This window comes from Artemia franciscana, chromosome 1 (assembly GCF_032884065.1).
Source record: "Artemia franciscana chromosome 1, ASM3288406v1, whole genome shotgun sequence".
Classification (NCBI taxonomy): domain Eukaryota; kingdom Metazoa; phylum Arthropoda; class Branchiopoda; order Anostraca; family Artemiidae; genus Artemia; species Artemia franciscana.
In genome coordinates, this window is record NC_088863.1 from 17,370,414 (window position 1) to 17,397,317 (window position 26,904).

Consider the following 26,904-nt stretch of genomic DNA (forward strand, 5'->3'; position numbering starts at 1 on the left):
TTTTAAGTAATCAAAAACTGGAGGGCAACTAGGCCTCCTCCCTAACTCCTTTTTCCGAAAATCTTCCGATTAAAACTATAGAAAGCCATTTAGCCAAAAAAATAAATATACAAATATTGTTTTAATTATTTATGCTCGGAGAGCCAAACTCAAAACATACATTAAGTCAAAAACGTTCAGAAATTAAATAAAAAAAATAGTTTTTATATCTGAAAGTAAGGAGCAACATTAAAACTTAAAACGAAGAGAAATTTCTCCGTATATGAAATGGGCTGTTCCCTCCTCGACGCCCCGCTCTTCACGCTAAGGTTTGACTTTTTCTCTCAACTCTACTTTTTAAAACAGTAAAAATTTAGCGTAAAGACCAGAGCGTTGAGGAGGAAACAGCTCCTTTCATATAAGAAGTAATATCTGTTCGTTTTAAGTTTTAATAATAAGCTCCTTACTTTCAGTTAAAGAAATTTTTTTTTATTTAATTTTTGAAAGTTTTTGAATTAATGCATGTTTTGATTTTGGCTCTCTGCACATGAATAATTAAAATGAAATTCGATTTTTTTTTTGCTAAATGCCTTTCTCATATACGATTTTGAGAAAAAAGGGAGCGGGGGAGGAGACCTAGTTTTCCTCCAACCTTTTACTACTTAAAAAAGCAACCAGAACTTTTAATTTTTTACGAACCTTTTTATAAGTAAAAAATATATACAACATACGAAATAACTTACGTAACGAATTTCTATATTCGTATGTTTTTATTACATATATGTCTCCCCCTCGTCAACACCTCACTCTTTACACTAAATTACAAAGGCCGTAGAATAAATAGTCGAAATTACTATAAACACTTTAGCGTAAAGAGCGAGGAATTAGGAGGAGGTGAACCCTATATGCGTAATAATTTCTGTACGTTTTATGCTAAGTTTTAATGCTGTTCCTTACTTTCAGTTTAAAAATGAGCGTGGGAGGGGGCCTAGGTGCCCTCTCATTTTTTCGGTCACTTAAAAAGGTCACTAGAACTTTTAATTTCCGTTAGAATGAACCATCTTGCGACATTCTAGGACTACTGAGTCGATACGATCACCCTTGGAAAAAAAAACAAACAAACAAATAAATACGCATCCGTGAACCGTCTTCTGGGAAAAAATACAAAAGTCCACATTTTTGTAGATAGGAGCTTGAAACTTCTACAGTAGGGTTTCTCTGATGCGTTCAATCTAATGCTGTGATTTTCTTTAAGATTCCATGACTTTTAGGGGGTGTTTTCCCTTGTTTTCTAAAATCAGGCAAATTTTCTCAGGCACGTATCTTTTGATGGGTAAATTTACTGAAACTTGTATATTTAGAATCAACATATAAATGCGATTCTTTTAATGTGACTACTGGTATCAAAATTCTATTTTTTACAGTTTTGGTTACTATTGAGCCGAGTCGCTCCTTACTTCAGTTCGTTACCACAAACTGTTTGATAGCTCAAAGTCCTTTACAGACTATAGCCTTTTCATTTGGTCTAGAGAAAGGAACAATTTATCTTGGTTTAAACAAGGTAGTTTTTAGTGTAACTGATTAGGAAGCTCTATTTCACTTTATATATCAAACTTTTTAAAATTCAAAATTAAAAGTTTAACTTTCAATTTATATACAACTCCTTAATTTCATTTGGAAAAACTTTTTTTATTTAGTGCTATACTAAAACAGATTTTTTAAAAACAAAATAAATATTAAATTTCTTTCTGAACTTATACTTGAACTTCTTATTTATTTAAAATATGGTTTTGTAAGTGAAGAAAACCAATCTTCAACTCCAATTTGACACAAAAAGTGAACTGAAAGCTTCCCCCCCCCCCAAAAAAAAAATCAATGTTTTCTCAACCGCCGATGAAAATATGGCCGTGGGGTTGCTGAAGCAAAATTTGACTTTTCTTGTCCCTTTTAATCTGCTTCCCATCCTTTTTTGCCATGACCAGGAATTTCATTTGCAGCCTCAAATCTTCTATGTGAGGGGTAAGGGAAAATTCTTGAAATTGCATTAACAAGACACAATACTTGAATTAAAACACTTAAATAGCTATAATAATCTCGTCCTTTTTTAATTTGGGAGGGAGGTAGGCACAAAGGTACCCATTACATTTGCAATTTTTAGCATTTAATCCTTCCTTGCTATGAAAAATACAAACTTGTGCTTTACTAAATTAAAATTTTAGGCCATTGTTGATTCGAGTTACGGATAGCAACTTTATAGTTTTGTAAATTGGAGACCCAGTGCAATTGACCCTGGGCCATATATGTTTTGTTAGCTGAAGTCTAATTAAAGCAGTTGGTAATGTTACCCGGAGTTAAATGGGGGACATATTAGTCTAGCCAGAATCAGAGTACCCTAATCAAGAGAACATTTTACCCTTAAATCAATTATCAGGATTGAGTGTAAGCATAGGCTTCTACTGAATAATGTAAGTCTCCCTTCACCCCTCCAGCTGTGTAGTTGCCCTGACGAAATCTATGCTAGCCTTTGTTCATTTTTAGTTTTAACATGGCTCTTTACTTTCAAATAGATAATTATTTTTTAATATAATCTAAAAGATGACCTTAAAAGAAAAACTGCTTTCTCATCTAACAAATATGGCTTTCAAAATTTGCACTATACAGACGTAAAAATGTAAAAGGAAACATAAAAACTATATCCGTTCCAGGGAAATTCAAGACAGAATAAGACATGGTACCTAATGACTTAAACAAAAACATGGATTCGAAGGTATCTTTAATGCTTTATTTTGATAGCCTTTAAAATGAAACACAGAAATAAATTTATCTTAAACTATCATCATTGATTAACCAGGAGATTAATAAGGGGACTAGATAAGTGAAGGATCGATTAGTAAGGAATAGAGGGAACTGTAATTTACACGAATAATATGAGCCATTATTTTCTTTATGTGAGGCTAAAGTTGCTTGAAATATACAGATGTAAAAGTAATACTATATTCAATTTTATCTCAAAAAGTATGGCAAAGCTAAATTTGACTAACAAATTCAAGTTCGAGATGATTCACACTTCATTCTAAGCATCATCACCAGAAAAGGGATAATTTATGTGCTGGTATTTATTAGAAAATTAACTGGAGAAATAAACTCGAATAGAAAATAACGTCAAAGTTGTAATTTTATAAAACCTAAAAGGGTAAAGCCTCCTTTTTAAAGTTCCATTTTTAAGGGACCCAGAATTGCTCCATCTTTGGTTAAGGTATCTCATCTTGAGGTCTTTAAAACTAAGGGAGAAACTAGCCCACTAAAAAATTTTATCTAGGGAGATAAATAAAATTAAAAAACTTTAGATTGATGCAAAAACTTTTAAGCAAGGAATTAAAATAATAACGCATAATAAATTCGCGCAATCAAAATAGAAACAAAACGCTCTAAAGTGCACTCATATTTTGTTAATTTCTAAAAAAAAGCAATTGAATATTTAAAGATATGCATTTTTTAACATAAACTTACGGTATAGAACATTGTGTCCAAAACTAAAAGATTATTTTCACATTTAATTGAAATTAATCACATTACTGCTGCAATTGGTCTCTAAGGCTTTCACATGGAAACCGTTGTAGGACTTTCGTTAATTTGAATATCTTAATTTGAAGGTCTTGTGTTAAATATTTGCTTCTATTAACAGCTGGGATAACCACTAGATCCTCATGCTCGACAACTGTTTACCTAGCAGATTTCAGTTAGTCACCATTCAGCATATGTTGAGTTCTTCTATGCTAATTTCAACTAATTTAAGGATTGAAGGAACTTTTGTTTCAAACTGATTCTAAAGTGTTCTATCTACATGATATTTATCAATATCTGTCACCACTTTATTAACGGAATAAATAAAACAAGTTTTTTCAGCTGACATTAAATAGCACTATTAAAACTTAAAACTAACAGAAATTATTTAGAATATGAGGGAGGACTGCCCTTCCTCAACTCTCACTCTTCACGCAAAATATTTAAGCTCTTTTAAAATATGTATCATTCAATTTCAACGGCCCTTGTGTTTAAGCATTCTTTCATAAACAATTGCGACAAAAGTTCAACTTTTCTTTAAAGACAGAGGACAGAGTAAGGGGCTGCCCCCTTGATATACAGGTTAATTTTTCTGCGTTTTAAGTTGATCCTTACTTTCATTTGAAAAAACTCGCTTTACTTATTTAATTTCTGGCCGTTTTTCAAATTATGCCAGGATATTTCAAATCCAGTGTAAAATGTCGCCTGAAAAATTCCTAACAGAAAATCACCTTTCCACAAAAAATATCTCCGTGGAAAATAAACCCCACACAGAAAGTACCCCCAAACAATTTTCTTATTCTTCTTAATAACAAATACTATTTGTGAACATTGGGCAAACTCTGTAACTTACAACCTTTTCCCCAAAGCCTATGGAGGGGGGTCATGTCATCCCCATAGGTGTAATTATCAAATATTTAAACTATGCTGAATCAAATGGCTATCTCTAAATTCTGATCAAATCTATGTGGGAAAAAGAGGGCATAGGAGGGGTAGGGTTAGTACCCTCCAATTGCTTTGTTCAATTAAAAAGGGCACCAGAACTTTTGATGTTGATCAAATGAACCGTTTCCTGCACTTCTAGAATTACTGGTTCAAAACGATCACCCCTGAAAAAAAAATAAAGACAGATCCGTGATCTTTCTTCTAGCAAGAAATGTAAAATTCTACATTTTTGTATATAGTAGCATGAAACCTCTACATCATGGTTCTCTGATAAGCTAAATCTGATTGTGTGATTCTCATTAAGATTGCTTGATTCCTTAGGGGTATTCTCTTCCCCTTTTTAAAAATTTGGGCAGATTTTCTCAGGCTCGAAGTTGATGGGCAGCATTAAACTTAACGAACTTTATACATTTGGAATAGGCCAATTCTTTTGAAGCATCTATTGCTATCAAAATTTCATTTTTAAGAGCTTCGTTTGTTATTGAGCTGATTTACCCCTTAGTTACAGTCCGTCACCACGGACCGTTTGGCATAAATAGAAGCCATCTTAATTTTAGGAGCAACGGTGTGAAAAAGTGACTAAGATATGTAGCTGCATAATATGGCTCTATTTGGGCAAATAGACAAAATATAATTTTGGATAAAAGGTACTGAATATTGTCGCCTTAGGCGTGTTTCCCCCAGCTATCTATTGGGTAAATACACCTTTTTGTTAATATACGTATCTATTCCTCTATTTTGTATAGAAGTTTTAAGTATAAAAAAAGAGTGGGGAGACATAAATTTTAAAGGGCACGGGGAGATACTGAAAAAGTCTTCAGTCACATCGTCAGTTATAGGTCTAGAAGTCAAAACTTATACTTTCACATATTTGACATAATCGACAGAAACAGTATCCGAATCTGTTGTCAGTGAGAGAATTAGAAGGGTAATATGGAGCAGGCTAATCAAAGGGTCATTGCGCATACATTTTCCTTCTGTTCCTTCTTTAGAAAATATTTTTGGAAACAGATTTTGGCAATTATCTCAAATATTACCTTTATGCGTGGTTTCACGAAATTTTTTTTTGTATAAACCTTACATTTTCTTTAAAAATCACAACGTTCTGCACTTGGTACAAAGTCCTGGTCACGTGTAAATTTGAAGTCCCTCAGTCGATGGAAATCTTCCAGAAGGCTGTTTGGAGAATGGTATGTAATTTACAAAAAAATCGGACATACTTTTGGTTTTGGACACAAAATATGCACGAACTAAGAGATTAATTTGTCATTATACATAATGCTTGGCCAATATAAACTTACAAAAATAATAATAATAATATTAAACAAATCGTTTAGGCCAAAACACACACATTTAAATTATGTCTGTCTCCGCCCATGTCTTTTCTTCAATTTTCTTGACAGAATTTGGCTCAACTTTTGAAATAGGCTTAGTAGTAGCTATTGCTTCTTTTCCAAAATCATATATTTCTGGTTCTCTTTTTTTATTATCATGATCCTTCATGGATAATCTTCTCGAAATCAGCACACCGTTTTGAGAGTCAATACTTTCGGTGCTTGAGCTGGTGCTCGATAGCTGTTCTCTGGCCACTGGTGAAGCAGCTGAAGGTAAAACTCGAATACCAGTCATGACTAGCTTATTAGTGGGACTTGAAGTTCTGTCGGGCTGAAACCTGGGTCTTCTTGGTGGATGAGGGGGTGGATTTCGTATGTTTCCTTTTTGTGGTAGTTTTGGAGACGAACAAGGAGTTATTTCGGTATCAGTACTAATATTTTTCAATTGGTTCAATAAATCATCGAGCGTGTTCTGAGCCCGAGTCCGAGCATCGGTTTCGGATTTCCAATGCTGTCTGCCCTTGCCACTCCGGGTTGAAGCGTCTCCCTAGAGTAAAATAAAAATTTCAAAAAACCCTTCGATTGTAAATATCGTTTAAAGTTAAATATCGTTTCAAAGTCTATCGTTAATTTCAGCTACATTGAATTGGGAAAAAGTATAAATTGAAGAGGTTAGGAAAGAAATAAATCAAAAACAATTTGTTTAACTATTTATCTAAATAACATTTTATTTAGGTTCCATTTTGTTTATTTGGAATCTTCATTTATACGATTGTCCACAAATAATGCTAAAATTTTGAAACGTGTTTCTATGAAGCTGTAATGTGATCAAATTGGCACATTGGCACTAGAAAGAACTAGGGGCTTTTTTTTTCCAAGACAATTTTAGAAGAAATAAAATTCAATAATATTACTGTAGGTCAGAAGGACATTGATGCAGGGCATGTAACAAAGTGCAAAAAATAACGTAAATATGATGTAAGAGGTAACCTTACCGCAGCCACAAAATCCAAAGAGGAAAAAACAACTTTTCATACAAAAAATAAAGAACGAAAAATATAAATTAAACAAAAGGACAAATGAAAAAAGGGTAATTTTCAGTCAGTGATTAAATGAAAAAAATTACTTACAAGCTGAAAATTATCCTCGTTTGGCTTTGCCCTTTTATTTTCTTCATTTTTTTCATTTTTGCCTTTTTGTAGGTCATGCATATAATGTCAGAAGAGTGTTTAAGTGATAAAAAGTTACAATATATGGTGTGGCAAACAGTTTCTGAATTTTACTTGGAGATAATTCCATTAGAATGATAGAAAATTTACATTTATTTCTTTGTAATTTCCACTTATAAATTTCCATAAATGATGTTTTAATAATTTTAAAATGAACATCTGTGATTTTCCACTTTCCACAAATAATATTACTATATTTTGAAGTGAACATCAGTGAACTAAGTAAAATAATTTGATTGAGTTAGTATGGTTGGATAGAACCACGCCCACCCCCCTTCACAATTTTAGTATAAATTAAACCCAATGGCATTTTGTTAACTACGAGTGAATACTAATTTACAGAATTAGATGCACCCAAATTGGCCCATAATAAAGACTTAGCTATCATTTATGACTATTATTAAACCAAATTCAAACGGTTTGAGCGAGGCTAAAGCTTTCCTTTCGTAATGGTCGCCTAAAGAGATGAAAACAGAAGATCATGACCTTAGAAGACATGATCATTGAAATAATCAATAAAGCCTTGTTTAAAGCATCAGGTGATAATGGGTTTCTAAACAAGCCAAGGTGTCTGTTAAAGCTTATTAATAGCAAAATAAAACTTCATCAGTAAATGGGCTTTACGGTGTATTAAAACTTGAGTATTTTTCTCCTTTTAAGTATGTTCTGATATTAATCATATGTAATTCCAGAAAAACAAGAACATATTTCATACTTTTCGGAAAAAAAAACAAGTCAGAAAATTCCAAGAATCCCAAAAATTCCAGTAAATGTATATCTACCGGTCTCGTAACCAGATGCATTCATAGGAGGTAAGTGAGTCTGGTCACAGTTGACATCATTCAACATTTACTTCTTTAACATTTATTTTATTTCTTTTTTTGCCGACTTGGAATACTGTATCAAACGCAATTTTTGGTAGTAGTTTCCAACTATAATACTATAATACCCTTTAATGGTTAATTCACCAAACTGTCAGCTTATCATTAGTAAATTAGTCCTATGCTTCTTAACACCCTTGACCACAAATGTACCAATTTTTTTTTAATACATTTCATCAATTTGGCTTCAATGTTGAATTTGTTGCTTCAATTTATAATTTTAAAGTCAACAAGGAAAACCGACAAGCCTTCTTTTTCTGTTTTCAAAGAAAATTTCGATATGATGTCAATATTTTCTGAATCGTTCATCCGCCATGTTAACAGAGAACCAAAGAAAACGACTAAATTCCTTGTTGTGTCATCAGAGATGCGAATTAAAACATGGCTCTAGAGATACCAAGGCATTCTTTGAGTCAAAGAATGCCGAACAAACCATTTTTAATATTTTAGCTGAATATAAAAAAAAGAGAATGCAATAAAGCAAACTTTACTCTACCAAGCGGATTAAAATAGTACTAGATTGAAGATTCACAAGCAATACAATAGATGGCGCTAATGCAGAGCAAAAATGAATGGCAATGTAGGACATCAGATTTTCGCGCATTTTTTTTTTATTTTTAGTAATACATTCTTTCAATTTAAGTTAAATAGAACTATATAATATTAAAACAAGTAATAAATAAGAAAGATTTCCAAATTGTGCAAATGTCTTAGTAAAATCTTCCATTACCTTATCTAGGGGCATATATGATGCTCCAAATGGATTCAGTATCCTTATTAATAATGTAAGAGACAATAAGGTTAAAAAAATATTTTTGGCCGTCCTCAAAAAGTTATTTTAAAAATATAATGTTAAGTCTTCAGCAGCTTCCTTTTAATTCACTTCGTGTCAAGTTATGGCAGTAAATTCAGTTCATCTACATTTACGTTGCTGTTAACTATGTCAAATGTTTTTACTGGCTAATTAAATAACAATAAAAAAAATTAAAGGAACATTGATAAATACTATTCTACCTTGTATATTATTAATAACAATCTAGATCAAAGGAAAGCAACGTCTAAGAAGTAAAGAATAGAAACTAAAGAATAGTAACTACACGAATAAACTAAAGAATAGTAAATAAAGAATAGAAACTGGGAAGAAGAATACACAGCAAAGGAAAAACTTCGAATAAAGTCGATAGTTTCGAGTTTGAAGCAAAGCTATTAGCTTGCAGCATGCAAGGAAAGATTCGGAGTGTGAAGGGCTTGCAAGATTAAGAAATGAAGGTTGGTACAACAAATACCAGCAAAAATACGAGTTTAATAAGTAATTCAAAAATCAAAATTACTCGTGGCTATTGACGACAGACTTGAAGTTGGAACTCCATCGCCACATGTGCTTGTTCCTCTAGAAGAAGAAGAATAAAATGCAAAACCCTTGTTACTTGGCAAAGAAGTCAAACGCCTATTGTTTTCTAGGAAATTTGGCTGAGTAACTTCTATCACAGTGTTGACAGAAAAGAGCAAGAAAAGATAGTTTGGTTTTAAAGTGTAAAATTAAATCGCCACCAAACAATCAAACTAAAATCAAATAATAATTATTGTATTTTTGGATATACTGACATTTTTGGTTGAAAAAATATGTCTAATAAACATTTAATTAGGATCTTTGCATTATGTGGAATATGAGGCAATTTAGAAATCTGTTGCCTTCCAATTTCATCCCTTAAAACAACACAATTTACAGCTTTTCTGGTTTTTCATATCTTTTTAGATGTTTTTAAATTGGAACCCCAAATTATCTTCCGATTCTTTTAACCTGAACTTCATAAAACGTAACTTATATACTTATAAAAAATCCATGACAAGAAATACACAGAATGAATCTTTTCAAAAGAACCTCCCTCCACACATATTCTTTTTATCTGCAAATTATCGTGTATTTCTCAATATTATTCTGTTGGTCAATTTTTACCATAACTAAATGCCTTTATATCCAAAAAATACAGAAAATTATTCATTAGCAGTACATATATGCAGTACTTACATAGAACGACTTTCTAATCTACCCATTTAACAAACACTCGTGCATTTTTAGCTTATAGGGGAAAATACAGCACTTACTACACTTATATATATGCAACACTTATAGAAAATGACTTTCTAATCTACCCACTTAACGCAAACTCGTGCATATTTTTTTTTTATCCTGAAGGAACCCGTCATGCCCCGGATAAGATACACAAATTCGATTTTCTTATTATAATGTACGTGATTGAAGTTTCAGAGGCTCCATTTCCTATCAACGTTTGTAATAGTAAAGGGGCTCAATTAAACAGTATTTGACCCGGCCTCTTAATATGGGAATGACTGAAATTATTACTTAAACAAACAATATAAATTTAAAGCCACTTTCAAAGATATAACCAAGGTATTTTGCTAAATTATTGGTGCTTATCATCTTATTCCGCACTCAACTCTCTTTCAAAATAAAATGTTTGCTGCCCTAATAAAACAAATTCACCCTTCAGCTACAACGGTTGAGTTTCTCTTTTTTTTTGTTGTTTTTTTGTTGTGTTTTTTTTATTGTTATTATTTGGCATTACAAGCAAAGTATATATGAAAAATAAGTATAAAAAAAAATAACAAAACCAAAAATTAACAGACTTTCGTATGCATCCCAGGGCTATATTCAGACGTAAGGGATAGAGGTCGGAAAGGGGAAGGAGACTGTATTATTATTATTTTTTTTGTGTCGCTAAGGGATCTTGGAATCTTGCACCAAGATACCTGAATAAATTATTAGCAAACTGCTAAGTGATTGGTGCGTATGGAGGTTGCGACGAACTATTCAGGTGATTCCAAATGTAAATAATATTATAAATACATAAAATACTCCCTTCACATTCAGACAAAAAAATTATTACTCTTAGACAATAAAAAAAAAAGAAGAAAAAAGTAACTAGTCTTTACATAAGATTCTTTTTCTAAAATTGATACAACGAAAGAAAAAAAATAACTAGTACCATTTTATTCCTCATTCAACACCCTATCCAAGTAAATACATCTCATCCTACTACTACTACTACTGTGGATTGTGCTTAATTGTTTTGTCACATTTGTATTATTTGGCATTACGCATAAACTACTCACGAGGAATGAATACAAATATAATGTCCAAAAGAATCAACAAAATTTCTTACACAAATCAAGGCTATATTCGGGTGCAAAGAGGCTGTGGGAATAAAACACAATTTTCACAGTAGAAAAAACTGAGGGAGGAATAAAACTGCATTATTAATTTCATCTGTTGTAACTAGTTCAGAAAAGGAATTATTCACCGAGATTAACAAAAAAGTATTAGTATTCAAATCAGCTTAAGGACCTGAAGAAAAGAAGGAAAAAAGATAGATACTTAGGATTGACAAGGAAGTTGCAAAAATAGGGTCAGGCTATATTTTTCTGACATAGTTTGTTTAAAGTGACCCTAAATTAGCATTAATCTTTATGTTAAGATCAATGTATATAGTCCAAACTTTAATTTTCAAATTAGGAAATATGTGCTACTTTTGTTGATATACATTATTTTTTTGCTTTTTGAAATTCCTTTAATGCTAAAAATGAGCTAACTTTAGACAGCTTAAGACAGCTCATGGTTAACACTTTATTTCAGGCCGAAACTAACTAAGTCCAGTCTAAGCAAATTCCATTTCGGAAAACTGTCCCACTTTTTAAAACTGAAAAGATAGTAGTTTTATTTTGCACCACAAGAGGAGGCCAAACAAAAACAAAAATAAAACAGTTATCATGATTTTTTTTTCCTTCTTCTATGAGCTGTTTTTATTTCACCTATTTTTGTGCACATTTTCTCGCTTCGGAAGAAAATCTGTACTAATTCTTATCAATCTTTATGTTTCATTATCAGTCATAAGGTTTAGCTTATTCTTATCAGTCTTCTATCAAGTGGGTTCATAAATCAATCAAATCCCTGGCTAGATTTCCTTACATTTAAGGATGTACCATACTCACTTTTTATAGTTTCTGATATTGAGGCAAAACTATTCATCTGCTTTTCCTTTGGCATCAAAAAGTATTGAGCTAGTTTTAAATTAACATTTAAGAACAAATTCAGTTCCACTTGTAGCTGTTTCACATTGCCATTTCATAATGTAAGTGACTTCATGTAAGAGTTTAGAATAAAGTACGATTAGTTGGCTGAAAATAATTCATCAATCAGGTGATTTTACAATCTTGTTGACTTTAGGTAAAGCAATAGAATAAGTTTACTTTGGCAGTGTGAAACCAACCTGTATTACTTATAGTATAAAAAAATCAAGTCAAGATAATATTTAATTTTACTGAAATTGCACATAGCGCAGAATTAATATGTCATAACTGAAGCGAATATGAAAGACAAAAATTAAATATAAGTATCAGTTAATTTTAACTTTGATGGGGCTTAGAATTTGATAGTCTAGAAAATGGATGGCATCATTTTAGGTCAATAATTTCCAAAATAACCTAAGATGTCTCATAAGGACAAAGTTTATAAGAACAGATAGGAGTATTACTAAAAACCCTTGAAGCTCAGTATAAGAAAGCGGAGCGTTTAGAAGAAGTTTCTGATAGATCATACAATCAGATATGGATTTATGAGCTACTGGCTATGAATAAAACTGTAAATAGTAAGATATTGTATTAACATTATAAAGTGGTAGGTCTAGACTTGTCTCAATTAAAGACTGGAGGAGGGCCACAAACATTATAGCAAAAGTTTTCAATAGAGAAAAGTTTTAATTTTGAGAATTTGATAACTCCTGATAAATTTGAAGGAAATGACGAAGAAAATAGGCAGATGCGGATACTATGGTAAATGATTTCTTTGAAATGTGTTCAAAGACGGACCCAAAAATAATGACTATTTTTTTTTAATATGAAGTGTCAACAGATTTTAGGAATACTTTAATTAAACGAATTGCAATAAAGATCATAAAAGTGAGCAATGTAATTATAAAGACATTTGCTTGTTTTCCTTAGGAACAAATTATTTAGAATGATGATGTTTACTAGATAAGAGAAGCTGTACAAGAAGTTTTACGAGAAAGGAAGTGCGGTTTGAGAAAACGAGGAGATGAGTTGACCAGTGGTTGGATCTTAAAATAAAAGTTGAAAGTTTTTGAACTATCAGACCGGTTTGTCTTGAGTCTTATAGATTTTTAAAAGGCACTTGATTCCGCTGACTGAAACAATTAGTGAATGTCCTACTCCTGTATGGTTTACAAGATAAGTATAATGAAGTGGATAGTGCTGGTTGGGAGGACAAAATTGCTGTGGCAAAGGTAAGAATCAAGGTTAGTTTTGTAGTCGGAATGGAATCAGGTATTAAACTTGTCTTATCCCAGTTAATACGTATTATTTTTATGGGCTTTGTCACAAGGAACACAGCAAAGCTTATGAAAAAGTATTGCATAAAATATGAACGTGAAAATTACCTTCAATAAGATTACGCTGATGATTCGAATCTAGTAAATAAGAATAACCGCGAAAATAATGAATTTCGGGAGGATTTTAGTGTTCAGTGCTATAGATGAGGGTTCAAAATTGATGTTAAAAAGATGATATTCCTTTAACTAGATATTAATAAGGCTAAAGGATTGGTGTTAGATAACGAAAAAACTGACTGAAAACGTCAGTCATTATTAAATTATTAAATGAATTATTAAATTTAGTGAATTATTGAAATTATTAAATGAATTATTAATTATTTAGTGAATTATTAAAGCAAAAAGGAGATGTGCTTCGAAATGCTGGGGAATGTATGCCAGATATTATTTCAGCTTAATTGTCTAAAGATCATTTTAGGTACATGCTTGAATCACCAAATGTTAAACAATAATCTGTTTGGCAACCGTTGTTTACTTGCACTCTCTAGGACTATAGGGAAAGAAAGATTACTAGATGTCTAGAGTACGTTTTATGACTTTAGTGTGATATGATGCTAATAATCGGGATTTGTGATTACCCAGCATGAGAAACATTATGAAAAGCTTGATGTCCCTAAATGGAGTTGGAAGAGCACATAATAAAAGATTTAAAAGAAACATGAACTCCATAGGAGGGAATAAAGAGTAGTTTCGCTCCCTCCCTAACAAAACACTCTTAAACTGCAAAAAAAAAGATCAACGTATTCACAATAGACTTAACGACGGATGTAAAAACCATAGTAAATGGAGCGGAGGTATTTTTATACAAAATAGGGAAAAATCTCATTTGGCAACTGTAAAAAATAAGTAAAAATAAAACAAAATTGGTAATTTAGATTAGTACACTAATATTTTGAAACAGGAAGGATGGGAATGGTTAAATAGCAAAAATACCAAAACTAAATTATCGTTACATCTTGTTGAGAAAATTCTGGACATCTGGAGGTAAAAATTTCCTGCTATGCAGGTAATCATCAGCCCAATTGTCCTATAAACAACCACCAATCAGACAAGCTAATATAAAAGTACTCATACTTATATTCTTCTAATATTTATGATACAAATTTACTTTAAGTATTGAATGCTTGAAAGTTCTTATAGGAGAAATTTTGATGATTATCGTTTGAAGTTTTAAGTTTCCCCCGGAGTGTCCCCAGAAGAGGAATCACACCCAATAGAAATTTGTGTCATTATCTGTAATGCTACAATAGATAACATCCTTTCCTATAGTTAAAACACAAGAAAAAACATATATTCTTAATGGTCGGTTTCTTTAATGGCTCTCGGTCTAATTCCCTTAAGCAGAGGTCTCTAGCCGCAAATGTTAACTAGATGATATCACATTAAAGGGCTTTCTATCTATCCACAAACCTCTTCAAGCTCTTCAAGCCATTCTAACAGAAGATTTTGAAGCTGTTATTCGCCACTGTTATTTTCTTCTTTTTTTGTGTTAGTTTTGTTATTTAGCATTGTGAAGCAACGCAAATTAGCTGTTAGCTACGATGTTGCTTAAATAAACCTCTCTCTCTCTCTCTCTCTCTCTCTCCTCTCTCTCTCTCTCTCTCTTCTCTCTCTCTCTCTCTCTCTCTCTCTCCTCTCTCTCTCTCTTCTCCTCTCTCACTCTCCTCTCTCTCTCTCTCTCTCTCTCTCTCTCATTCATTCAAGCCAGTTGAAATTATTTTGTACCTATCTTTCATTGCAAAAGATGACCATAGTATAATAACGGATCTAAAAAAAGCTTATGTTGACTTTGCAACTGGCTGAGCCATATTCTTTTAAATCGTTATGGACTAGACTTTACAATATCATCTTGTAGAATCTAATTAATACTATGTATATATTCCTAACTTTTCAGAATTATTCTGCTCCAGAAACTCTTTACAATTTTATTTTCGAAGTTAAATAATGGTGGTGCGATTCTATTCATAATCTATACGTAACCTCATTGAGACACATTTTTTTTACCCCAAAATGTATAAAAAACAAAGAAAATCAGTAAACCAAGTAGGAAACATTACAAGCCCTTCAACGACAAAGACGACCAAGGTCTAACAGACGAATGTTACATTCAAGTCTTGAAATTATCTCTGACTATTAATCTGAGTTCTTTTTTCGATGGGTAAATCAAAAATTAGGTTGTGCAATCCCCGAAACATTTTGAAAGATAAGTCTAATATCAGTCATGCTCCTAGAAAGTCATGCTACTATAGATAGAGGTTGCTAAAATAAAATCACATGTACAGCATACAGTGGAAGCATATAGCCCCTCATTTCTGAATACGACCGTGATCTAACAGCTAATTCTTAATCAAGATTCTCTCACTTATCCTTAAATTTTGTTATCCAAATTCTTTCAAGTAAAAAAATAACTAACTTGTCAAGTAACTAACTTGTAGAACATCCTTACCCCTTAACAAAGAAAATGACCGTTTTCTAAACGTTCCTCTTACTTGCATTCCCCTCTCTGTCCCTAACATTGAATGAAGTTTTTCGTCCCTTCAAATGTATCAAATGTTAATAAGTAAGCCAAATAGATGCGAATCCCTAATCGCAAAGATGATTAAGACATAACAATAAGTGTTACATACAAGTCCCTTTCTTGTCTTGAAGTTTGAACCAGATTTTTTTTATAATATACACCGCAACACTGAAGTTTCCAACCTCTCAAAATTTGTAAAAATGGTACATCGCATGAACAAAGTTTTGTACGAAAAAAATAACGTCATATACTTTGATCAGTTCATCAAATATAACTGATAAGTGTTGAAAAAACCTATCTGTCTTTATCAAAAGCTGATTTTCCGGCTACAGACTAACTTTCTAAGACCCATATTTAAAAAGAAGGAAATGGGAAGATTCATCTTTTATTGGCAATGAGACAAGGTAGCTGTCACACCTCTTCAGCTTTTTCAATACAATTCCGACTTCGACTTGAAAATGGTGTAAGCCTCCTTGACTACTAGAACAAAGCTTCCAGTCAAAGGTGATGGTACGTTTTTGGTATCTAGGATGCATGTGAAAGTATACGAGATACGGATGACTCCCACCAGCTGAATCAATAGACGTTAAACAAGCGACAGTGAGAGTCACATTGAAGTGCAAATCATGTTTACATGCACTTATGTCGGAATTTCAGGATTTTGTTATGCTTTTCTTCTGTTTGTGTTGACGTTTACCGAAGTTTTGACATGTTTTGCCACCAGGCAGTGGCAGGGTATTTAATATACCCTTCCTCTACGAACTTTTACAGGGTTTTATCTTTACTAGGGTTAAGGAGATTCATGACACTTGAGTTACTTTTAAAGATAGTGAGTAAATTTCTCTACACTTATGGGTTTACGTCTGACTGACTACATTTCAAACAGTATACTGTGCGAAATATATGGTTCTATCCCGCTTTCTAGGACCATGATGAGTAGTGTAGCCTCTATGGATGCAATCATTGCACACTCTAGCCACCAGTTCTAGGCCCCAGCAACCAGCAGGTGTTATAGATTATTGATTTATTATGTACACCTGGTTCTTACATAATACTTTAGAGGATATTACTGTTTACCCATACAAATGTATTGAGGATGACGTAATTTCGCGTGTCAACGACACTTGTTTTGTTAGGGCTTACGCAAGATTTGACCCACTTACTTCAGTAATAGAAAAAAATACGTGTCAGACACTTGTTTTGATAGAGCTTACGGGCCGCTAGTCAAGTGGAGAACCTCTGTATGTAACTGGGGATAACGTATTACACACACTTGGCTGCTATGTAATAGTTTAGGGGATATTATAATTTACTTATGCAAGGCTCTAGCAACCAGATCCAATCATATCATAGTAACAAGCAGATATTATTGATTATTGATCCATTATATATATATATATACATGTCTTTTCTTCGAGATTTTTTTTTTCAAAATTTTACCCCTCAGGTCCTTCTTCAAGACACCGGGCCATAGCAGCCAGACCCAGTCGGAGCGCCCTAGCAACCTACCAGTGTTATTGACTATTGATCTATTGTACACACGTGGTTGCTATGTAATAGTTAATTATTTATTTATGTTTGACGTAAATATTTGCAAGCTGATAAAGAGATGTCCTTTATTTCTTGCTAAAAAGAAGCTCTAAACTGGAAAAAAAATGTGTTATACCATCTAAAAAAATTCATTAAAACACCAATGTCAAGCCCTATAGTCGATTCTTTGATTAGAAAATTCATTTTACAGGAGGTACTCAGTTTTAGCTTACTGATTTAGCGAACATCGACATGTTCTAGCTATTTAACAAATGAACAAATGATTAAGTTTTTTCAACTAAAAGTAAGGACCATCATTAAAACTTAGAGCGAACAGAAATTATCACGTATATGAGAGGAGTTACTCCTCCAAAACACATCGCTCTTTAGGCTGAAATTTTTAGTACTTAAAAAAAAGCTTTTTATTGTTCTAATTAAGCGAACATAGTATTTTAGGAGTCGTTCTTAAAGAATTGGGACAGAACTCAAACTTTAGCGTAAAGAGCGAGGTGTTTTGGAGGATTAACCCCCCCTAATATACGTAATAATTCATGTTCATTTTAAGTTTAAGTTTAATGCTGCTCCTTACTTTCAGTTGAAAAAACTTGTTTTTTTTTAATTTCTGATCGTTTTTTAAATAATTCCAGGAAATCTGGAAACTCCTCCAAGGAAATATTTCTCCTCCCCAAGGATTTATTCTTCAGACAATTCAAATCTGGTGGAAATTTACCCCGGAAAATTATCCTAACATCTCCACGCGTAAAATTGAGTCGGCAATGAGAAAGCAAGACATAAGAAGAATTCCGAATAAGAACTAAGGTGAATTACCCAAGTGTAAAGCTTCCCCAGACAAAGTCACCCCTGAAAACTCCCTCCCCATGGAATAGTATCCCCGTGGAAACTCTCAACAGTAATAAATAAAAAAATTTGATCAGACGATTTTGAGAAAAAGGGGGGTGAGAGGGGGTCTAGTTGGCATCCAATTTTCGGTTATTTAAAAACAGAACTATAACCTTTAATTTCCGTCCTAACGAGCCTTTTCAAATTATTTTAGGACCACTGGGTCGATAAGAACAACCCCTGAAAAAAAGATGCATCCGTGATCGTTCTTCTCGCAAAAAATACAAAATTCCACATTTTTTAGATAGGTACTTGACACCTCTACAGCAGAGTTCTCTGATGCACTGAATATGACGGTGTGATTTTCATTAAGATTCTATGACCTTTACAGTGTGCTTCCCAGTTTTTTCAAAGATCAGACAAATTTTCTAATTTTTTTAACCTTTGATGGGTGTAAGCAGGGGGGGGGGTTATTACGGTTATGTAGGTGTTGGGGAGATCTCTAATTCTATTAGACTAGCCTTCGGTGCTTCAGGAGCAAGCGTGAATTCCATGCGTCACGGATTTCTATAGATTTGCGTATAGATTTGCAAAACCGTCAAGGTTCTGGCGAGTGTACTATCCCCTTGGTATAAAAGTTCAACACTACTTGGCCCCAGGCACCATAAGTATTAATCCTCCCACTTCGCCATCTTTCCTTCGGGGAAAGATCTCTTGCTTAGTATAGGATTCTCTTCCTAAACCAAGCCAATCTAATCTCAGCCTCTCTCAAGGCTTCAGACCCTACCTAGGCTAATAAAAAAATCAAGGGTACAAAGTAAAGAAATCTTACTATACTCAAAACATGAAAAAAAAACAAAAATTCTCCTTGCCCCGGGACCAGAGAAGTCACCTGGGTGTAGTTGCCGATTCCAGCCAACCCAAACCCTCACCGGGTGCATCGTCAAATTCAAAATGAATTAAATTATTCCCCTTTTCCCTCCCCATCAATTTCGACCTGAATTTCTGTCCAAATATACAATTTTAATTAGGGTGTGTCACTTTTGTAATTGTGCAGTTACTATCATTGAATTTAACTGTCTACGCAATCAGGGAAAAAATGCCGTTACTATTATCAAGAGAAAATTGAAGATTACAACGGAAATGGAAGAGGATGATTAGCAAAACCAAAGAAAGAAATAGAGGACATTTATTTTAAAAAACAAGCCCCCTCTTCACTAGGCAAGGGATTTCAAAAAAGGGAGAATCCACGCGATTCATGGAAAAACGGTTAAGCATGAATAAATAAAATTTTCTCGTTCTCACGAAATTTACACTTAGGAGAACGTAGAATCAGGCTCTGATACACTTGATGATGCCATCAATCAAGAAAAATTGTTTAACTAGCCTCTTAATCTCTATCGATGGAAACAACACCACATCTCAATTAAAACTCGAATTGCCTTTTTGCATAATTTTAGGTCACATATGGCCGAAAATGAAAAGGCCAGTGACAACGATAGGGGTTCAGGGAAATGAGTTAAAAATATGAGCAAACCATGAATCATTTTTTTTATGGGTCCCATCCCTTAAGGCAATTGTATGAAGAACAAACGGCGATGTCAATTGAAGAGCAGAAAGGCAAGGCCTCAGTTAAAGGATCCCAACTTATCCACCAGCTGTGTATTGAGGAAATGGTAGTCTTTCACGTCTTCCTGCAGGGGATCTTCTCCAAGGGATTCCTCTTCCTCTTAAGAGATCATAACCTCCTTCGAGTCGATAAGACCAGTCTCAGATTCCATCCTAAATTTCTTCAATCCAACCCAAATTCAGTATCTCCCAATCTTTCCGTAACCCGTTACAGTACAATCGACTCTATTTCATGACTGTCTGTAGTTTCTCTTAATAGGTCATGGGCCTTCTCCTCCCTCCCAAGCTTTTTCTCCTTACTGTTGTTTTGTAATTTTCCCACTGGGACTCCGGCCTCTTTGTCCCCCCTTAGATCTTTTTTCGTTTCTTAATTTTTTACTTTTCCCAATTTTTTGTTTTCCACCACTGCAGACTAAATCCTCAAATGTTGTCTCTTTTCTGCATTTCTTTTTTCTTTTTCACTTTTCTCAACTTTGTCAATCGCGCAAAATAAATTGTCATTAAATCTGAATTGGACTCCAGTGTCAATCATCTTTGACTGCATTTCTTCCTTGTATTCCCGTTTAATTGTTCCTTTTTCCCTTTTTGTTTTCTTTACTTTTGTCACAGCATTAAATAAATTGTCATAAAATGGGAATTGGAATCCCACATTAGATTTTTCATATTGTAGCCTACTAAAATTTCCCGAACATCACGAGGAAAAGTACGTACAATAAATTTCTTCTCATTTATTTCTGGCACAATGAGTGTTTCATTTTAGTTTGCACTTGCTGGTGTCTCATATTCGCTACATGTTTTCTGAAGTTTACTATTTTCTAAAAATTTTCCTGAAAAATCTATTTCACACGTCTTATTTTCAATATCACAAGGCCAAACCACTTCTGCAGCCCAATTTTTTCCGAATCGTCAACATTTTGAACTCGAGCATCAAACATTTCGCTTTATCAACAGGGTAGCTTAGCCTCTAATTTTGTTTTATGGGCCGGTCCAGCTTCCCCCCTTGTCAACTAAGTCGCATATTTTTCTGTCTTAGCTTTTAATGTCTGATAAATGTCAGATTGTCTCTCACTCATTGATATTCCCTTAAGGGTTTTGCAAGCTTTCGTAAGGGTTTCCATACGAGCTTGATGATACATTTCATTGCTTTGTCTTTCTTTTTCAATTTTAAACATACGAGCCTGAGGATCTTTTTCATTCTGATCCATCTTATACGTTCTTGGTGCTTTCTTTTGGCTACCTCGTCTCTTTGTTTTCTTTCTTTCTCTCTTTATTTTCTATCTTTCTCTCTTTTTTCATCAAATTTAATATATATTGTGTCACATTTACATGACTACTTTTTCGTGACCCCCTGCTGGATCTCGATTCCATACTGCTTCTACTACTCCTGCTGCTGGGCCTAATTTGATTCCTTCTGTTATTATATCCTCTTAATTCGTTTTTTGAGTCGGTTCGTTCTATATTTCTTAGTTTTTTATCTGTTTATTGTCTTATCCGCAACTCTCCTTCATTTTGCGTAGCATCTGAGAGGTGAGTCGGTTTTGTTTTTTTATGTATTGTCTTTTGTTTGTCTATTTTGAACCCTCTCATATTACCGGGTGTTGTTCTCCCGATTCTATTATCTCTTAATTAATGAGTCAATCGTGGTAAGTTCAACAATTGCCACGAACAAAAATTATGGCATGTAATTACTGTTGTCAATTATCAGCTCTGTGCAATGATATTTAACGATTTTCCAAACAACCGGAATATCTAAACTTAAATAGGGAATAACAACTTCTTTCAAAGCAAAGAAATTTTACACGTTTGAAATATATCTAGGTCACGCAAAATAAAATGAGCTGGACGAGTAAATAAACCGAATTACCACGTAAATATTCCACAAGTTGATTAGCTGGATTAAAACTCAAACAGGGAAACTACCCTGCACAACAAATCACGTATCCACCCCGGACACTGGTACCCACCCATGCCGGAAGGTACAACAATACTGAGGACGGATCCCATGGTAGTCGACCATGCTGAAAACGAATACCGTAGGGCGCATGTTCGCCGTTGGGGCGTTTCTGAGATATAGGCCAAAGCTGCCAAATTTAGCCTATAACTAAGTGTGACGATTCAGGATTTGTTTTTGCGAGTTATTGGGTTGAGGAATCCGGCGTAATGTTATATCAATCGAAAGAAGAGTTCTAGATCTACAAGAATATTATTTTTAAAATTAAAACAAACACTATTTCTTTCTCTATTTACTGCAGTTTCAAAACAAGTGCTGTAAAATTTGACAAATATCTCAAAGAAAGGCTAAAAACTCGATATTTCTTCAAGGTAACAAACTTTTTTCATATTCGAAAAGAAATTTCATTTAATTCCGTACTATTTGAGCTAAAAACATATCATATTATTGAGCAAAGGTCTGCGATTTTTTTTTTGTAGCGTCACTGAAATGATCACTAGCCGTATCGTGAAAAGGGACATAATATTTTTTTTTCTTCAAAGGGTAGGAATACTTCAAACTTCCTAACTGTTTAAAATTTTAAACTTTTAGTTAAAAATAAAAATAGGTTTAAAAAAAATATTGACTAAAAAAAGTGTTTGTCTTTTTAGAATGGACGAACATGTTTTCTGGTGTACTAAGGCGTCTGCTATTACCTTTTTGGGACCTGATTTGCCACTGATACGACTGAGCTATTTACTACTTAAAAAAATTCTGCTTCAAAGATGGACATAGTCGGCGCACTGGAGTTGTCTTACTCGGCCTTTCCTTAAAATTGGGTAATAATAACTGATTGGGGACCTGTTGTAATTAAAAGTAAAAAGTATCAAATAAAACTTTCAAAAATATTCCTCATTTTCTTCTTCCGAGAATTCAGACGGGGCAAGGTCAGACTCGCTGCATGCCCTCCTTGTCCTGCGGCAGGAACATAAGCTGCAGCATCTTTTCATTTTTGAGCAGCTACAGTCTCTCCTACATCTTCCACTTTTGCATCTGCAGTAAGATTCCAGGCTTGATGCTTCTTTACAGCTTGAGACGACCGCATCTACTCCCCCTTCAGCCATCTTCCATCCAAGGAGGAGTGAATCAGGAATGCTCGGCCCAGCCTGTACTGAAGATTATCCATGTAGCGAATATGGGTCTTCGTATGCATGGCTCAAAGGTGTCGTCAGAAGGTGGCAGTCTTTTCACATCTTGTTTCTGGCACCGAATATAAGCCCTTACATAGGCCAGTGAATTGAATCCGGCCTGTTTACCGTACATTTCATTGACCAGGAATTTTGATAGGTCGTAAAATTCTCTAAACGCGTCGACTGAAAGCTTCCCTTCTGCATCCTTGATCCGCTCCGTCACAGACACCATTTTTGATGCAAAAGTTGGAGACGCCGCGGTGTTTAAGAAAGAAGCTTTCCCGACGCCGAAGAAAAAGTTCGTTGTGTCACACCCTGATAGACAGTGCACGAACTGTAACATAACCTGCTCCTCTTTGGACGAATGGACTCCATCCGCCAGCTCGTGTACTGGGATAATGTAAGTCGGGAACTTTAAGAAAAGTTCGTTCAGTCCTTCAGCTTGAAGCTATTCAAAAAAATGAACACAGGCTACTGCCACGTCAGTGTCGTTGTCATACACAACGATGCGACGATGCTACAAGCGTAACGGCTAGCGTACTTGGAATGTGTCATAAGGCGTTGGTCAGCCTCTTCGTGGCTGGAGGACGAGCATTCCTCGTAGTCACAGTGTTCTGGTAAAATTAGACTGCAGCCACGCTTGACCAAAGACACTTTGAATCTATCCTTGAACCCACCTGAGAGAAAAAGTTTGAGTGCGTTCGGAAGCTGATCACCCATCTGCTACCATGTTTCATACAAAATTTCGAGGAGCCGGTTTTAGACGCAGAGCTTGCAAGTACGGCATCCCATTCTTCAATTGTTCTAAGAACGGAAATCTGGAGGTTTTTCCCTTTCCTTCGTTGGAGTCTGCATGCTGATTTCAAGGAGATCGACTCTCCGGTAACCGTGAGCTTCCCAAACAGCCCGCTGAGCTTCCGTACCGATCTGCGACAATGTGGACTTCAGTAATACCCACTGGAAGCTCATTCAGCAATGATAGAAGTAATCTTTCCACGATGGATTTGACTGTTTCAGACCTGGCAGGCCGATATGACCATATCTTGGACATTAGGTCAATGATGTGTACTTTAGCTAATGTTGTTTCTTTCGATTTGTAAGTCGCCGGCCAAGCTGAAAGTCCTCCTTTTTTCTTAGCCAGTTCAACAGCACAGCTTTGTTCCCCGTCCTCATTTTCCTGCCAGAGGATGTCTTGGTTGATTGTTGCGGAAGATGTTCAAAAATGGATGGAGGGAAAGGAAGAATCTCTTTTGTGAGGATCTTTGCAACAGCTTTCTTCTTTTCAACAGCTTCACCGTAGCTCAACTGAGCAGTAATGATTTTCTTCAAGGGTGTTATTTCAGAGCTCAGGAGATCGGTTCTAGGGACACCCTTCACTTTCTGAGTTTTTCGTTCTGAAGGGAAAGTTCGGAGTGCAACCTTTTTCACATCGTCTTTTCTGTTGCACAGAAAGTCCTCTACCACCTCTTTTCCTTTTGTGGCTACGCAAGTAATATCAGAAACAATCTTCTCATCGTCCACAACTTCTGACGTCACAATATTCACTAGGTCGAAGTCCACTCTGCTGAATGGATTGCCACATGTAGTGAAAATGTCTCGAACTCTATCTCGTGAAAGTTGTAATCCCGTCGTCGTCGACTGATTGTCTTCGTGATATTTCAATGTCTCTGTGGATACGTTGACTACTTGCAGGAAACCATTACTGATGGCAGCGGAAATCGGTAAGGTAAGCATCCAAGGTTCAGTCTGTCTCTGATCCATTTGTTCTTCTATTATCCCCGCCGTCGTCTTTGCATCCTTGTTCACTGTACATTCCAGTATCTGATCGGAACAGGTGGCCGTGAACCTGGTGTGCGTTCTCTTCACTGCGAAGTATCCTTTCATGAGCTTCCTGTGTACATCAGGAAAGGTTTGTGGTAAACTTTGCATTTCATATAGGTACTGTATGAGATATTTTGTATACTGAGGATGGTTAGCCGCCACCAAGTATGGCAACATCCGAGCAGTTGCTGTCAAATTAGACTCCCATACACATTCTAGTTCAGCATGAATGAGTTGCATCGCTATTTCAAGTATTTCCAAGAACTGCCGCCAGAAAGCAAACGTTGGCGACGCATTTCGCAGGGTTTTGAAGGCATTCATTATGGGAGCCAAAGTGATTAAGGTATCGTTTGCCTCCTGAAGTGCAATCTGCACTTTAGCACCGTTTGCGAATGAAGTCCTGAATAACTCAATGGCACTACCCAGCTGGTTCAGATGGGACAAGTCTTCTTGTGCTTCAGAGTAATACTCTTCCAAGGACTCCCAGTAGAGGGCTAGAAAGACCTCGTACAGTATGCAGTAGGCATTGATGGCTTGGTAGTAGCCTTTCCCTTGAAATACCTTTTCGCAAGTACCAGGAAGAAGCAGCTTTGCCGGCGCTACAATCTCTTTGAGTCCAGAGCTGTCCATTATCTTACCAACTTCCTTGAGATAGTTGACCAGGAGGTGGAAGCCTCCCATCGGTAGGATTACGTTTTTTTAAGTCATCCGGGTATTTACTTTTCACTCCCTGTCCTAGCTGATAAATGAAGAAATCTTGCGTGACCACAGTATCGTCACATCCGACAGCTTTACTTATCGCCATGAACGTTTGCAGAGATTTTTCAACTGTTGCATGGTTGTTTGGTGCTTCATGAGGGAAAGGCAAGATATTAGATTAAATATTGACAATTCAATTTCAAATCACAGATGTTCCATTTGACAAGCAGTCCCACCGGTTTTCACTAGAACAGGAAGTTCCAATGCTAAATCTGATTGATCAATGTAACATGCCTTTTGATCACTCCTTAAAATCTAAAGGATTTAGTATCAGATAGTTTCTTGTGATATTTAATTTTGTAAATTACTTTCGTTAAGTCTCTTACTTCTGCAAAAAAAATTTTACACTCATTTTGCCAGCCAACTTTACAACACCAAAAGTGCTTTCAAAAATTCTATTTCTTTAAAAAAAATTTTGGATCTTCAAAATTTGTGTCACATTCTTCATTATCACCCATCAGCAAATCAGTATTTGCGTCAGAATAACATGTTGAATCAACTGGAAGTAACTGTTTTTTTTTTATCTTGACCTACCTGACTCACTTTTCTTTTTCATCTTCTGCTTATCAATATCTTCTGCTTAGCTTATCAATCAACTTCCCGCTAGGTTGCAGGTTACTAAGCAAAATCCTTGTTATCGGGTACACTCGCTAAAAAAGTTGAAGACCCCCAAGATACAATAATTTAAACTTTTATTCTTAGCTCAATGTGTTCGGAATTAAACGAGCTTTCTTTAAAAAAAAAAAAATACTTTATCTTCAAAAATTTCGAGTTTTTAGCTTTTCTGTTAGAAAATTGTTGACAAAAATCTGATTTGTTTTAAAAATGCAGTAAAAAGTGTACTATTTTTATTTTTTTTTACAAACAAAAATCATATTCATGTAGCCCCAAGTCTCTTCTTTTTATTGATATAAGAGTACACTGGATTTGACCAGTCTTATCTGCAAAAAAGAATTAGAATCGTCGAACCCAATTATAGGCCAAATTTGGTGTTTTTGGCCTATATCTCAGAACCACCCAAACGACGAACATACGCCCTACGATATTTGTTTTCAGCATGGTCGATTACCATGGGATCCACCCTTAACATTTTTGTACCTTCCGGCATGGGTACTAATCGAAATAAGCGAGATGCAGAATCTGGCGCTCTGACTATTAGGCCGATTACTCAACGGGACAGGTGCCTCTCATTTTCCTTATCAAATATGCGCCCAAAACTGACAAATTTTCCTTATTTGCCGTCTTCAATAATCTTATAACCTTCGCCACTGAAGATTATATCAAAGTCCGCCAATATACTCAAATAATAACCCAACTTTCGCTTTTTTT

The 26,904-nt window shown here is 34.8% G+C and overlaps 1 protein-coding gene across 6 annotated transcripts in view; it reads right to left on the minus strand.

Moving 5' to 3' along the window:
* Window positions 1-2,739: 2,739 nt before the first annotated feature.
* The window catches only part of LOC136026415 (coiled-coil domain-containing protein CG32809-like), a 330,704-nt gene continuing 306,539 nt past the window's right edge, over window positions 2,740-26,904 (minus strand). For 4 of the 6 annotated variants that reach the window (XM_065702997.1, XM_065703006.1, XM_065702989.1 and 1 more), the window contains one exon: window positions 2,740-6,369. In XM_065702997.1, the coding sequence (XP_065559069.1) occupies window positions 5,842-6,369 (528 nt within the window). In that variant the 3' untranslated portion in view covers window positions 2,740-5,841. Of the gene's footprint in view, window positions 6,370-9,263; window positions 9,323-26,904 lie in introns of those variants that run through there. The other 2 variants (XM_065703023.1, XR_010617288.1) reach the window with 2 other exon arrangements.